Consider the following 16,590-nt stretch of genomic DNA (forward strand, 5'->3'; position numbering starts at 1 on the left):
GGGTTGATCAGACCAGTGTGTTGTCCAGTGGAAACCTCGTATGAATCTGATCTCAGGTCAGAATGGGTTAATATATTTCTACGTCTCGTCTGTGTTTGTGTCTCGTTTGCTGCGTCATTATTTGTGAGAACCGGAGGGAATCAAAGCAGGATATTGTTTTGGTGCTTCATTATTATCGCATACAAATTTCTGCAGTTGAGAAAGTATACATTTTACTTACAAGTTCTGGACTTATCCCATTTTTGGGGGCGGGAACCTCTTTTTGTGTTTTTTTTTTATGCTTTAGCTATTGAAAAGTAGCAGATCTACAAGCTCATAGGAGCTACGAGCTTGTAGGTCTGCTATTTTTGTTTAAATCGAAGAACGACTGACATAATAGAAACATAGGTTTTTTTCAGAAAACTGTCAGGATGTAGAAGAACATTTTTAGAATCTGATCTCAGGTCAGGTGCGGTTGCTCTGTCTCCTACAAGGCGTGTGTGTGTGTGTGTGTGTGTCTACCTCTCAGTGAGGTTGCTCTGCCTCCTACAGGGCACAGTGTGTGTGTGTGTGTGTGTGTGTGTGTGTGTGCGTGCCTATACCTCTCGGTGCGGTTGCTCTGCCTCCTACAGGGCACAGTGTGTGTGTGTGTGTGCGTGCCTACCTCTCGGTGCGGTTGCTCTGTCTCCTACAGGGTACAGTGTGTGTGTGTGTGTGTGTGTGCGTGCCTACCTCTCCGTGCGGTTGCTCTGTCTCCTACAGGGTACAGTGTGTGTGTGTGTGTGTGTGTGCGTGCCTACCTCTCCGTGCGGTTGCTCTGTCTCCTACAGGGTACAGTGTGTGTGTGTGTGTGTGTGCGTGCCTACCTCTCCGTGCGGTTGCTCTGTCTCCTGCAGGGCACAGTGTTGCGTACACACGTGCCCGTGGTGGCGTCCACGCTCTCCACGATGACGAAGGGCCTCTCCTCCAGCGTGGCGACCGTCAGGTGGCGGTCGTCCGACACCGGCTCCAGGAAGGAGCCGTAGCGCGGCCACACCGGGTAGCGCACCTGGAGGATACCCCGGGAGAACGTCCCCACCTGGTGGAGGGGAGGGGGAGGAGAGAGGGGGGCTTTAGTTTAGGATACCCCCAGGACAGGGGTGGGCAACTGGCGGCCCCGGGGGCCACATGCGGCCCCCCACCTTCACTTAATGTGGCCCTCAGGTTAATGTCAGAATACTGATATAATAATGGTTTCAGCCGTTTACAATTCCACAACATGAAAACATGACCCGCTTTAATTACTTCAGGTCTAAATTAGTAGCTCAATGCGCAACACAAGTATAATTAAAGGCATTTGAAATGACATAAAAATGTTAATTTTATAGATTTCAATTCAAATATAGCAAAAACGGACGATCTACAAGCTCAAAGCGCTTTGAGGCAGCTTGTAGATCGGCTATTTTTGCTACGACAGTAATATGGCCCTATAGGGAGTGACTGTGGAAATATAGTGGCCCTCTCCATTGTCAAAGTTGCCCAACCCTGCCGCAGGAGAACGTAGAGGGGCTGTAGGTTAGGATACCCCAGGAGAACGTAGAGGGGCTGTAGTTTAGATACCCCAGGAGAACGTAGAGGGGCTGTAGTTTAGATACCCCAGGAGAACGTAGATGGGCTGTAGTTTAGATACCCCAGGAGAACGTAGAGGGGCTGTAGTTTAGATACCCCAGGAGAACGTAGAGGGGCTGTAGTTTAGATACCCCAGGAGACCGTAGAGGGGCTGTAGTTTAGATACCCCAGGAGAACGTAGAGGGGCGTTATAGGTTAGGATACCCCAGGAGAACGTAGAGGGGCTGTAGTTTAGGATACCCCAGGAGAACGTAGAGGGGCAGGAGAGAGAGAGGGTGAGGAGAGAGAGGGGGTGAGGAGAGAGAGAGGGTGAGGAGAGAGAGAGGGTGAGGAGAGAGAGAGGGTGAGGAGAGAGAGAGGGTGAGGAGAGAGAGAGGGTGAGGAGAGAGAGAGGGTGAGGAGAGAGAGAGGGTGAGGAGAGAGAATGGGTGAGGAGAGAGAGAGGGTGAGGAGAGAGAGAGGGTGAGGAGAGAGAGAGGGTGAGGAGAGAGAGAGGGTGATGAGAGAGAGGGGGTGAGGAGAGAGAGAGGGTGAGGAGAGAGAGAGGGTGAGGAGAGAGAGAGGGTGAGGAGAGAGAGAGGGTGAGGAGAGAGAGAGGGTGAGGAGAGAGAGAGGGTGAGGAGAGAGAGAGGGTGAGGAGAGAGAGAGAGGGTGAGGAGAGAGAGAGGGTGAGGAGAGAGAGAGGGTGAGGAGAGAGAGAGGGTGAGGAGAGAGAGAGGGTGAGGAGAGAGAGAGGGTGAGGAGAGAGAGAGGGTGAGGAGAGAGAGGGGGTGAGGAGAGAGAGAGGGTGAGGAGAGAGAGAGGGTGAGGAGAGAGAGAGGGTGAGGAGAGAGAGAGGGTGAGGAGAGAGAGAGGGTGAGGAGAGAGAGAGGGTGAGGAGAGAGAGAGGGTGAGGAGAGAGAGAGGGTGAGGAGAGAGAGAGGGTGAGGAGAGAGAGAGGGTGAGGAGAGAGAGAGGGTGAGGAGAGAGAATGGGTGAGGAGAGAGAGAGGGTGAGGAGAGAGAGAGGGTGAGGAGAGAGAGAGGGTGAGGAGAGAGAGAGGGTGATGAGAGAGAGGGGGTGAGGAGAGAGAGAGGGTGAGGAGAGAGAGAGGGTGAGGAGAGAGAGAGGGTGAGGAGAGAGAGAGGGTGAGGAGAGAGAGAGGGTGAGGAGAGAGAGAGGGTGAGGAGAGAGAGAGGGTGAGGAGAGAGAGAGAGGGTGAGGAGAGAGAGAGGGTGAGGAGAGAGAGAGGGTGAGGAGAGAGAGAGGGTGAGGAGAGAGAGAGGGTGAGGAGAGAGAGAGGGTGAGGAGAGAGAGAGGGTGAGGAGAGAGAGGGGGTGAGGAGAGAGAGAGGGTGAGGAGAGAGAGAGGGTGAGGAGAGAGAGAGGGTGAGGAGAGAGAGAGGGTGAGGAGAGAGAGAGGGTGAGGAGAGAGAGAGGGTGAGGAGAGAGAGAGAGGGTGAGGAGAGAGAGAGGGTGAGGAGAGAGAGAGGGTGAGGAGAGAGAGAGGGTGAGGAGAGAGAGAGGGTGAGGAGAGAGAGAGGGTGAGGAGAGAGAGAGAGGGTGAGGAGAGAGAGAGGGTGAGGAGAGAGAGAGGGTGAGGAGAGAGAGAGGGTGAGGAGAGAGAGAGGGTGAGGAGAGATGAAATTACATTTGAGGAGAGCGGCATTAATATCAGCGTGCACCGTACTGTACGTCCGGATGAGTCACAGCGTCGTGTTTCTGTCTGTAAACGTCACGTGTGACTTTGGGGGAGTCCGTCTGTGCCGTGGCCTTGTGTCGGTCGATCACGCGTGACTTTGGGGGAGTACAGGTCACGTGTGACTTTGGGGGAGTCCGTCTGTGCCGTGGCCTTGTGTCGGTCGATCACGTGTGACTTTGGGGGAGTACAGATCACGTGTGACTTTGGGGGAGTACAGATCACGTGTGACTTTGGGGGAGTCCGTCTGTGCCGTGGCCTTGTGTCGGTCGATCACGTGTGACTTTGGGGGAGTCAGTACACACAACACGCTGTAGTGATAACGAACGATGCCAGTGTCACTCACAGACTCTTTAACCGTTTACACCTGAAAACAGATTCTACAAATTGTCTTCTATGTGTCTGACAGACAGACAGAGAGGCCGCGGGCTCTCTCCGTCACCAAAGAAAACAGCCCCGCTAATCCTCTCAGCTTGGCAGCGTCTCCCCGTGGCGCTGCCAAGCTGAGAGGATTAGCGGGGCTCCTCCTCCTCCTCCTTTATCACGCCGAGATGAGCTCTGAGAAACCCCCTCTGAGACTGCCTTCCAGGGGTTCCCTCCTTCCAGATGGAAGCTCTCCTCCTCCCCTCCTTCCAGATAGAAGCTCTCCTCCTCCCCTCCTTCCAGATAGAAGCTCTCCTCCTCACCTCCTTCCAGATAGAAGCTCTCCTCCTCCCCTCCTTCCAGATAGAAGCTCTCCTCCTTCCTCCTTCCAGATAGAAGCTCTCCTCCTCCCCTCCTTCCAGATAGAAGCTCTCCTCCTCCCCTCCTTCCAGATAGAAGCTCTCCTTCCAGATAGAAGCTCTCCTCCTTCCTCCTTCCAGATAGAAGCTCTCCTCCTTCCTCCTTCCAGATAGAAGCTCTCCTCCTCCCCTCCTTCCAGATAGAAGCTCTCCTCCTCCCCTCCTTCCAGATAGAAGCTCTCCTCCTTCCTCCTTCCAGATAGAAGCTCTCCTCCTCCCTCCTTCCAGATAGAAGCTCTCCTCCTTCCTCCTTCCAGATAGAAGCTCTCCTCCTCCCCTCCTTCCAGATAGAAGCTCTCCTCCTTCCAGATAGAAGCTCTCCTCCTTCCAGATAGAAGCTCTCCTCCTCCCCTCCTTCCAGATAGAAGCTCTCCTCCTCCCTCCTTCCAGATAGAAGCTCTCCTCCTCCCCTCCTTCCAGATAGAAGCTCTCCTCCTCCCCTCCTTCCAGATAGAAGCTCTCCTCCTTCCAGATAGAAGCTCTCCTCCTCCCCTCCTTCCAGATAGAAGCTCTCCTCCTTCCTCCTTCCTCTCCTCCTCCCCTCCTTCCTCCTCGAAAAGGTATTTGTTGGTTTTGCACCGTCTGTCACGCCTGCTTGAGTTGCTGACTGAATGGCTGGCTGGCTGGCTGGCTGGCTGACTGACTGACTGACTGGCTGGCTGGCTGGCTGGCTGACTGACTGACTGACTGACTGACTGACTGACTGACTGACTGACTGACTGAATGGCTGGCTGGCTGACTGACTGACTGACTGACTGACTGAATGGCTGACTGGCTGACTGACTGACTGGCTGACTGACTGACTGACTGGCTGGCTGACTGACTGACTGGCTGACTGACTGACTGACTGGCTGGCTGACTGACTGACTGGCTGACTGAATGGCTGGCTGGCTGACTGACTGAATGGCTGACTGGCTGACTGACTGACTGAATCGCTGGCTGGCTGCAGTTCCTGAAAAGAGGAATGTATTCTCAGTGAACTCTCCCTGGCTAAATAAAAAGGTAAACAAATGAACGGATAACGATCGCAACGCGTGTCTTTGTGTGAATGTCAGAATAAACGTTTTAAAAAAAAAATCACACCCGTGAGAAGTGAGGGGCGCTCTTCTCGTCACACATGACCATACATCACATTCCGTGCTCAGCCAATCAAATCATGACTATGGGGTATACACACATTGCTCAGCCAATCAAATCATCGCTATGGGGTGTCCCACGCAAAGCTGAGCATAGGAGGGGCTATAGGACACTGCCCAGACTCTGGACAGGGATCTCCATATATGGAGCTGGCCTGTTCTGACAACACAACGATGTTCTGACATCTGCATGGGCTCCATATATGGGCATAAAAGGGACACAGACACATACACAGTGGGCGGGGAATGCATTCCCATCTTGCATCATTCCAAGTAGGCCAGTGCCCAACGGGCACCACTCCAGTGTAACCTCAATGTCATAAAGGAAGTCAATGGCAGTCGGATCGGGATGAAACCATGCCCAAATATGGAGTATTAATAAATTATTTATTATAAATATGGAATATTATGTCACAGATACATCATAGTGACATCACAGATTGGTCACATGAAGTCTGAGATATACACATGAGGCCACGCCCTCATTGGACCCCGTCATAGTTTTGTTTTTATTTGTTGTCGTTAGTCATGGATTCCAGTTCCCACCTGATGTCGTGTGTGAGTTCTGATTGGTCCAGACCGTGCTGAAACACTGCTAGCTTGCATAACGTCTTGAGACTAGGAGTTAAGTCTAGCATGAACAGGTCATCAGGTGTGTTGTATCCCCCAAAGAGGATGATACGATGTCCCACAATGCAACAGCACATTCTGTACATCTCAGACGGGACTTTCCCCTTGGGCTCAACCTTCTTCCAGGAGAAGGTCTCTGGGTTGAATTTCCACATATTATTGAAGAACTGGTTTTCATTCCAGCCACCAAATATGTACAGCTCTCCATTGTAGGTAAAGGCTGAATGATCACTGCGTCCTTCTGGAAGAAGCTGTGCAGAAGGTGTGCTCATCCAGAGGTCGGTCTCTGTGTCAAACACTCTGATGTCGTTGTAGTGCTGACCCCCCTTATAGCCCCCAAATACAAACATCTTTGTCCCAATGATGGTAGCAGAGTGACACCATGAAGCAGGAGGTGGAGTTCCTCTGGTGTTAATTAAGGACCAGACCATTGTGCTGGTGTTCAACTTGTACATGTCATTAGTGACTCCAGTCAGCTGGGTGTATCCTCCATGGATAAACATGACCTTCCCCAAAACACAGGCTGAGTGTCCCCCCCTCGCCTCTGGAACGGTTCCAGAAACCTTGGGCCGGAACCATCCGTGGGTGTCCACATCAAATCCATAAAGAACGTTGCAGTACTTCCCTGTGCCAAAATGATAACCTCCAAAAATATAGATATCTTCCATCAGAACAGCTGTGTGGTGGCAGCGTAAGTTCGGAACCTCAAGGATACAATCTGCTCTAAATGTTGTCACTGGTGTCAACTTCCTCCAGCGTAAAGGCACTGTGTTGAAGACGTGAACATCAATCTGATCATCCCTGACCTTCCAGGACCCTCCAAATGAGTAGACTTTTTCTCCCACGGCAACAGCAGCTTGATCGGCGTTATGAGGCCCTCTGTTCACATGCAGCGTCCAGCAGAACATTTCTCACAACAGATCCTCCAGGGTTTAAATTAGCTTCTTCCAGTGTCGTTGTGTAACAGAATGGTGTCCTGTTGTGTGCTCTAACACTTATATTGGTTCAGTGGCACAAACGTCACGCAAGGTTTGACCAATCCACAAAGCTGATGGGTTGGGCTGGCCAATCAAGGAAGTTGATGACTGTTGATGACCCTAATATGGACAGGCTCTACACAGCAGACAGACAGGCTCTACACGGCAGAGAGACAGGCTCTACACAGCAGACAGACAGGCTCTACACAGCAGACAGACAGGCTCTACACAGCAGACAGACAGGCTCTACACAGCAGACAGACAGGCTCTACACAGCAGACAGACAGGCTCTACACAGCAGACAGACAGGCTCTACACAGCAGACAGACAGGCTCTACACAGCAGACAGACAGGCTCTACACAGCAGACAGACAGGCTCTACACAGCAAACAGACAGGATCTACACAGCAGACAGACAGGCTCTACACAGCAGACAGACCTGCTGTACACAGGGACCACCAGGGGTCAAAATGGACCCTTAAAGGTTTGTAACTCTCAGAGTGTATAAATGGAACCAATTTAGGACAGTGAACTTGATGTTGTGTGTCTATGGACGTTTCTGGGTATGATTTTATTTCATTAATTATTTTATTCCAAGAACCCAAAATTTGATCTCTGCTGTAGCTCAAACTACACCGTAAAATCCTCTGTCTGGTCAAGTCCCACCACGGCAACGCTATGTAAACAGTCAACTCTCTAATGCATCCCACCAAGGCAACGCTATGTAAACAGTCAACTCTCTAATGCATCCCACCAAGGCAACCCTATGTAAACAGTCAACTCTCTAATACATCCCACCAAGGCACCTTTTCTTTTTAATATTACTCCTCCAGATTCTGTCCAAAAATCCCGCAAATCCTTACACAGTATCTCTATAGTCATGTGTTCAAGACGGATGTGTCCGATATTTCATATTCCATCCTAATTGGCCAAGATTGTCTTTCAAAGTTTTTCAAGATTGGCCCCGTTTTGAACAAAAAGCCTCAAATCATGAACGCAGCGTGCAATGTACATGAAATCTTTCACGCGCTTTCCTACTAGGCTGAGGAATATATCCCACCCTTTTCACGTTGGGCTATTATAGCGCCACCAACAGGTGGACTTTTGCAAAACACCGTTTTGGAACAACGTGCCTCAAATCATCCAATTGCCATAAAAAAGGCACAAGAACAAATGGCACCCTTTTCACAATTGGCATATTATATTATATTAATATATTATATTATATTAATATATTATATTATATTATATTAATATATTATATTATATTAATATATTATATTATATTATATTAATATATTATATTATATTATATTAATATATTATATTATATTAATATATTATATTATATTAATATATTATATTATATTAATATATTATATTATATTATATTAATATATCATATTATATTATATTAATATATTATATTATATTATATTATATTAATATATTATATTATATTAATATATTATAGCGCCACCAGATGGACGGATGGATGGTATTTTGTGTACAACGAAATGAATCTGTTGGCATCAATCCAAATGCAATACAAAAAGGTAGTCGTATAGTATACTGCAATAGTTGTTAGTATTGGCAAGAGTAAAAACAGTAGGAAAAATACAGTTCATGTACAGTCAGTAGGAGTCCATATGTTGTGGTTCTAAAAATGTCAGTCGTTCTTCGATTTTTCAAAAATAGCCAGACCTACAAGCTCATAGCGCGCCACTCGGTGGCGCGCTATGAGCTTGTAGATCTGCTATTTTTCAATAGCTAAAGCACGACATGATGCTAAAACACCAAAATGGGTTCCCGTTCAGAATGGGTGTAGGACACCAGAAACACTGTCCTGGGGTGTTTTATTGTGTGTAAATAAATATGTGTCTTTAGATATTGTAGTCATGGCGCCATCTTCATGAACAAGATTTGACTTCTCACTTCCTTCCCGGACTACAACGTTGTCTCAGTATAAGACAGCCCTCCTCCCTCTCCCACAAGGAGGGGGTGCCCTCCCCCAAAAGCATTATGGGCATTGTAGGAATTCAGCAATCCAGTCAAACACACACACACACACACACACACACACACACACACACACAGACTTCATTCTTTTTCTGGCCACAGGGTGCACATTTCAAATTGTGCTGCTGCTATCTATTTTAACAATTGTAAAGTTGGTCACGTGGCCAAAAGATGTGCGGCCCAGCCAATGAAAACATGTGCGTTGGTCACGTGGCCAAAAGATGTGCGCTCCCAGCCAATGAACATGTGGCCACTAGCCTTAGCCAATCAGAGCCAACATGTGCTCACTGTCATGTTCCGTTCAGAACTGTGCTTTTATTTTCTGCAATTTTGCGCCCTCTGGTGGACGTTGGTTTAAGTGTGAGTTTCCATGCAAACTAGCTCCTTCTGAATCTAAACGTCAGACCCTGCGGTCGTTGCAACTGCGAAGCGGGCACGACATTCTAGTTCAATACAATGACTATTAACATTGAGTGACTGCGGTTCCTTCCAGTGGTGAAATGTCCCTTAGTTTACAGGGACAATTCAGGAAAGAACTAGATCTGGGGTCTTGTAGATGACATGTGTGTCGTGACATGTGTCGTGACATGTGTGTCTTGACATGTGTCGTGACATGTGGGTCTTGACATGTGTGTCTTGACATGTGTCGTGACATGTGGGTCTTGACATGTGGTTCGTGACATGTGTCGTGAAATGTGGGCCTTGACATGTGTCGTGACATGTGGGCCTTGACATGTGTCGTGACATGTGGGTCGTGACATGTGTCGTGACATGTGGGCCTTGACATGTGTCGTGACATGTGGGTCTTGACATGTGTCGTGACATGTGGGCCTTGACATGTGTCGTGACATGTGGGTCGTGACATGTGTCGTGACATGTGGGCCTTGACATGTGTCGTGACATGTGGGTCTTGACATGTGTCGTGACATGTGGGCCTTGACATGTGTCGTGACATGTGGGTCTTGACATGTGTCGTGACATGTGTCGTGACATGTGGGTCTTGACATGTGTCGTGACATGTGGGCCTTGACATGTGTCGTGACATGTGTCGTGACATGTGTCGTGACATGTGGGTCTTGACATGTGTGTCTTGACATGTGTCGTGACATGTGGGCCTTGACATGTGTGTCTTGACATGTGTCGTGACATGTGTCGTGACATGTGGGTCTTGACATGTGTGTCTTGACATGTGTCGTGACATGTGGGCCTTGACATGTGTCGTGACATGTGGGCTTTGACATGTGTCGTGACATGTGGGCCTTGACATGTGTCGTGACATGTGGGCCTTGACATGTGTCGTGACATGTGGGCCTTGACATGTGTCGTGACATGTGGGCCTTGACATGTGTCGTGACATGTGGGCCTTGACATGTGTCGTGACATGTGTCGTGACATGTGGGTCTTGACATGTGTGTCTTGACATGTGTCGTGACATGTGTCGTGACATGTGGGCCTTGACATGTGTCGTGACATGTGGGTCTTGACATGTGTGTCTTGACATGTGTCGTGACATGTGGGTCTTGACATGTGTCGTGACATGTGGGTCTTGACATGTGTCGTGACATGTGGGTCTTGACATGTGTCGTGACATGTGTGTCTCGACATGTGTTGTGACATGTGTTGTGACATGTGTCGTGACATGTGTCGTGACATGTGTGTCTCGACATGTGTTGTGACATGTGTCGTGACATGTGTGTCTCGACATGTGTTGTGACATGTGTTGTGACATGTGTCGTGACATGTGTCGTGACATGTGTTGTGGGTCTTGCACCAACACTGAATACGCCCTGTCGGGTAAATCTGCCTGAACCGACTGGAAGCTACGTAACATTTAATGGTGATAAACCAGGGATGTCAAACTCTAAATACACGGTGGGCCAAAATAAATAAATTGGTAGAAGTCGAGGGCCGGACTGTGTTTCAACACACGGGGCACCGCGGTCAGGAGGACGTCCCATAGGTCAGGAGGACGTCCCATAGGTCAGGAGGACGTCCCATAGGTCAGGAGGACGTCCCAGGCAAATAGCAAAAAAAGTAAATGCATTTAAAACTGAAAATGCATTATCATTATTAAGCTCAGTTTCCTGTTCTATGATCCTCACAAAGCAGGACATGTAGTATTATGGTGCTCCGTGCAATTATATACCAGAGGGCCAGTTAATAATAATTAAATATCATCCCGCGGGCCAAAGATAATTCATTCACGGGCCTGATTTGGCCCCCCGGGGCCTTGAGTCTGACATAGTGTGTGATAAACGGTACCTTGTCCCAAACACGATCCCGGTCCAGGGCGATGATGACCATATTTGGGTTGGCCAGGAAGCCCTGGCTGTTGAACCACAGCTCCTTCCTGTCCCACGTCACGTTCACCATGTGTCTGCAACACAATTCAATTAAAAGGAGCTTTATTGTCATGAGAAAACCTACGTCTACATTGCCAAAGCAAAACAAAAGTGGAACAATACAATCCAAATCGCCTCTGGATCCCCCCCAGGATGAATTCCTGTTCTGTTCTTTAACTACATAGAAGTGTCTATTTGTATGTCTCTAAATGTCTTGATGAATTGAACAATGTGGACCCTGTTGTAAACAAGTGTAATGCTTAATTGGGGTCGTCCACTCACAGTTAACAGTCTGTTGTATTGAGTTTGTGCTTGAAATGTTACTGTAATTCGGCAAACTGTTAACCCATTCTGACCGGGAACCCGTTTTGGTGTTCAGCATCATGTTATGCTTTAGCTATTGAAAAATAGCAGATCTACAAGCTCATAGCGCGCCACCGAGTGGCGCGCTACGAGCTTGTAGGTCTGCTATTTTTTTTAAATCGAAGAACGATTTTTTAAAATCTGATCTCAGGTCAGAATGGGTTAATCAGACCAGTGTGTGTCCAGTGGAAACCTCGTATGAATCTGATCTCAGGTCAGAATGGGTTAATACATATTTCAATCAATCAATCAATCAATGTCTGGAGCTCACCTGAACAACGTGCCGTTGCTGTCCGCGGGGGGCTTGGCGTTGGCCTTGTTGTTGCCGTCGTCGTCGTGGCCGCGGCCGTGCGTGGCGCCACAGTCCCCGTGGCCGTCGGGCACGAAGCCGTGGCTCCTCCGGAAGCTCTCGGCGCCCAGGGCCACGATGGCCACGCCCTCGCGGACGCGCTGCCGCAGGCCGGTCCTCCATTGGTCCGTGGTGACGCCGATCACGCCCACGGGGAAGCTGTGGGGCGGCGGCGGGCCGCCGGCCTCCGGGTCGCCCACCGCCACGCTGGGCAGCAGCCAGATGTAGCCCGGGCCCAGCAGGCCCACCTCGCCCGCCTGGAGGAACAGGTACTGGGCCTCCTCATGGGACACGTAGGCCACCAGCACCTGGGCGTCCACCTGGGGGGAGAGGTCAGGGGTCAGGGGTTAGAGGTCAGGGGTCAGGCACAGGTACTGGGCCTCCTCATGAGACACGTAGGCCACCAGCACCTGGGCGTCCACCTGGGGGAGAGGGGTCAGGGGTCAGAGGGCAGGGGTTAGAGGGCAGGGGTCAGGGGGCAGGGGTCAGAGGTCAGGGGTTAGAGGGCAGGAACAGGTACTGAGCCTCCTCATGGGACACGTAGGCCACCAGCACCTGGGCGTCCACCTGGGGGGAGAGGTCAGGGGTCAGAGTCCAGGGGTGAGGGGTTAGAGGTCAGGGGTCAGAGGTCAGGGGTGAGGGGTCAGGGGTTAGAGGTCAGGGACAGGTACTGAGCCTCCTCGTGGGACACGTAGGCCACCAGCACCTGGGCGTCCACCTGGGGGGAGAGGTCAGGGGTCAGAGGTGAGGGGTTAGAGGTCAGGGGTTAGAGGTCAGGGTTGAGGGTTCAGGGGTGAGAGGTTAGAGGGCAGGGGTCAGGTTTAGGGGTCAAATGTACCACTAACCCATACATGTTGCCCATGTATGGGTTAGTGCAGTGGTTTATCAACCAGTGGTCCTTGAGGGGGTTCGAGGGGGGGTCCCCACTCCCCAGCTAAATGATGGGGAGTGGGGACCATTTGGTTTAATTTTGTATAAAGTACATTACACAGATATTCTTAAACAGCTGCATTACTTAATTTACAAGAAGTTACAGAATGTAGAATTGTTATTGTGATCAATGTTTGCCTGTTATCTGTCATAATGGTACCAACCTACCTGCTGTAGCGTGGTAGGTATAGGTTCAGGTAGGAGGTATCCTACCTGCTGTAGCGTGCGTTTGGTGCGCGCATCGTTGGCACCCACGGACATCTCCAGGGACAGCACGTCCTGCAGCTTCCACAGGAAGTAGGAGGTGTCCGTGTAGGACTTCACCAGGTCCACAAACACGTCGTAGCCCGGCAGGAAGCTGGTGATCAGCACGAACTCTCCCCAGTCGTACTCTTCCATGATCTGGAGGAGAAGGAGAGAATAACCAACTCTCCATAGTCCTGTACTCCTCCTCCATTATCTGGAGGAGAAGCAGAGGTTAACCAACTCTCCATAGTCCTGTACTCCTCCATTATCTGGAGGAGGAGGAGGAGGAGAGTACCCTCTGTTTCTCGATGGCTTGACGGATTTGTGTCCTTGATACACCTGGAGAGGCTGCCCGTTGCAACGGGCAGAACAGTCTAGAAACATTGGAACACACACGGGGGTCCTAAAATAATCATCAACCAACAGTCATCTCGACCCCCCGGTGTAACTCTGTTATAATGTTTCAAAAGTGCTGTACACAAACTGTCTCACACAGATTAACCCCGTCCTTTAACTGTACAGTAGTGTTGTGTACTCTGTGTACTCTGTGTACTCTGTGTACTCTGTGTGTGTGTGTGTGTGTGTGTGTGTGTGTGTGTGTGTGTGTGTGTGTGTGTGTGTGTGTCTGTGTGCGTGCGTGTGTGCATGCAATGTCTTTGCTAACATCCCGAATACACCTGATGTTGTCTTTGTTGACACCAGAAACAAGGAGGTCCTGATTCTGGAGGTGGGCTGTGTCTTTGATTTGTACATGGACCAGACATTCCAAGATAAATATTCGAAGTATCAACCATTACTTGGAAGCATAACAAACTTGGGGTATCGCTGTAGATTTGCCATACTGATATTCTGAAGCCTGGGCCATGTGCATTTAAACTGACCATGAGTGGCCTAAGAATAGCTGGCATGACAAAAAGCAAAGCCAAACAACTTGCCAAATACTGAGCTCTGTTTGGGCTGTTATAGGCAGCTTGTCTGTGTGGAGGAGGAGGTGCCATGATGTGTATCCTTAAGTGAACATGAACTGTCAACCCCGTTATATTTGTTTCCTTGTAAAATTAATTGTAATTTGTGGATTCTAATAAAGAAATCGAAATGTGTGTGTGTGTGTGTGTGTGTGTGTGTGTGTGTGTGTGTGTGTGTGTGTGTGTGTGTGTGCTTGCGTGTGCGTGCAGTGTTGCCGTCTACCTTGAACATGCAGACAATCTGTTGCTCCAGAGAAGCTCCCATCTGGAGGAAGGTGGAGCCTTCATCCTGAATACCAGACAGAAAACACACACAACCAGACACAGTGAACCATCTGGAGGAAGGTGGACCCTTCATCCTGAATACCAGACAGAAAACACACACAACCAGACACAGTGAACCATCTGGAGGAAGGTGGAGCCTTCATCCTGAATACCAGACAGAAAACACACACAACCAGACACAGTGAACCATCTGGAGGAAGGTGGAGCCTTCATCCTGAATACCAGACAGAAAACACACACAACCAGACACAGTGAAGCAGTGGGTTTTAACTCATTTAGACCCAAGTACGATTCTATAAAAGACCCCAAAACAATATCTGCATTATGATCGCCGACCCCCGTCTGAAAACATGTTGTTCAAGGCGTGTCCCCCAGAAGCAAGGATTTGAGTTAAAAACGTTCGCTCTGAAAGAACATTACATTCAAAGATCTGCGCCACATTTTCAAGACTTTTCAAAAATAGCAGACCATACAAGCTCGTATGAGCTTGTAGATCTGCTATTTTTCAATAGCTAAAGTATAACATAATGCTATAAACACCAAAAGGGGGTTCCCTTCCCGCCCAGAATGGGTTAATACTGACGACAGAAAACACAGACAACCAGACACAATGAAGCAGTGGTTCTACAGACAGAATACAGGCAGAAAAACGGCCATAGCCGTCATCACAAATCACCACATTTGGGCCCTTTGCTGACGTCGACCCCAGGCAGGGTTCGAACTCACAACGTTCTGCATGGAAGGCCATACGTATATGCTCCATAACCCCTAATAAACTAGGCCGGCCCACCAAGTAGAAATAATACTCAACAATCTACATGAACCCATTCTGACCCGAGATCAGATTCTAAAAATCTCTGTTTGAAAATGACAGTTTTCTGAAAAAGCCATGTTTCTATGTCAGTCGTTCTTTGATTTAAAAAAATAAAAAAATAGCTAAAGCATAACGTAATGCTAACACCAAAGTAAAGCCCAAGTACTTCATGTACTTAGTTCTGTTCGCTCACACCACTGGAGACAGCCTGCATAATACTGTAAACTAGCCATAAAAAGTTATGGCTTTGTAATGTACAACATCAGCACTCTGGATTGGCGCCCGCTCCCCGAATACAGCGATGGGAAACGTACACGCCAAGAAGTTCCGTTTCAAACTTCTCATCAAAGTGAACATCATTTCAGCTTTCTGCTGCCGGCGCTTCTGTCGGATGATAGGAATGAATATGTGACACTTCAAAGAAAGACTGTCTGTCTGTCTGTCTGTCTGTCTGTCTGTGCATACCAAATGGTGAATGGTGCATTTATGCATGTATTTTATGTGCGCGTGTGCAATACATTCATTCATACACCGATTGCCGGAGGAAACCATGCAAGGCACCAACCTGCACATCAGGAGCAATCTGGGGTTCAGAGTCTTTGCTCAAGGACACTTTGAACACTGACTCTAACTCTGAGGGGTTCAGAGTCTTTGCTCAAGGACACTTTGAACACTGACTCTAACTCTGAGGGGTTCAGAGTCTTTGCTCAAGGACACTTTGAACACTGACTCTAACTCTGAGGGGTTCAGAGTCTTTGCTCAAGGACACTTTGAACACTGACTCTAACTCTGAGGGGTTCAGAGTCTTTGCTCAAGGACACTTGGACACTAACTCTAACTCTGAGGGGTTCAGAGTCTTTGCTCAAGGACACTTTGAACACTGACTCTAACTCTGAGGGGTTCAGAGTCTTTGCTCAAGGACACTTTGAACACTGACTCTAACTCTGAGGGGTTCAGAGTCTTTGCTCAAGGACACTTAAACACTTGGACACTAACTCTGAGGGGTTCAGAGTCTTTGCTCAAGGACACTTAAACACTTGGACACTAACTCTGAGGGGTTCAGAGTCTTTGCTCAAGGACACTTGGACACTAACTCTAACTCTGAGGGAGCGCACAGGGATCGAACTGTCCCATCCACACCGACCACTCTGCCCCTGGGCGACTGCGTGTTGCATGTGCGTGTGCCTGCCTGCGTGTGTGTGTGTGTGTGTGTGTGTGTGTGTGTGTGTGTGTGTGTGTGTGTGTGTGTGTGTGTGTGCGTTTGTTGGGAGTTGACAAAGAGTTATCAGTGCACACCGCTCCCGCCGAGAGTCCTTCATCTGACATTCTATTGAGAGAGAGAGAGAGAGAGAGAGAGAGAGGCAGAGAGAGAGAGAGAGAGAGAGGCAGAGAGAGAGAGAGAGAGAGAGAAGAGAGAGAGAGAGAGAGAGAGAGAGAGAGAGAGAGAGAGAGAGAGAGAGAGAGAGAGAGAGAGAGAGGGAGAGGGAG

The 16,590-nt window shown here is 49.1% G+C and overlaps 1 protein-coding gene across 1 annotated transcript in view; it reads right to left on the reverse strand.

Annotated features, from left to right (window-relative positions):
* The window catches only part of LOC308333082 (glutamate receptor ionotropic, NMDA 2C-like), a gene marked incomplete at both ends in the record, with an annotated part of 94,905 nt that overhangs the window by 41,057 nt on the left and 37,258 nt on the right, over nt 1–16,590 (reverse strand). The window contains 6 exons of the mRNA XM_080789277.1: nt 846–1,057; nt 11,071–11,185; nt 11,785–12,182; nt 13,006–13,194; nt 14,227–14,292; nt 14,406–14,502. Coding sequence (XP_080645403.1) covers nt 846–1,057; nt 11,071–11,185; nt 11,785–12,182; nt 13,006–13,194; nt 14,227–14,292; nt 14,406–14,502 — 1,077 coding nt within the window. The remainder of the gene's footprint in view (nt 1–845; nt 1,058–11,070; nt 11,186–11,784; nt 12,183–13,005; nt 13,195–14,226; nt 14,293–14,405; nt 14,503–16,590) is intronic.

The sequence above is a fragment of the Protomyctophum bolini genome, assembly GCF_963924005.1.
Source record: "Protomyctophum bolini genome assembly, chromosome: 18".
Classification (NCBI taxonomy): Eukaryota; Metazoa; Chordata; class Actinopteri; order Myctophiformes; family Myctophidae; genus Protomyctophum; species Protomyctophum bolini.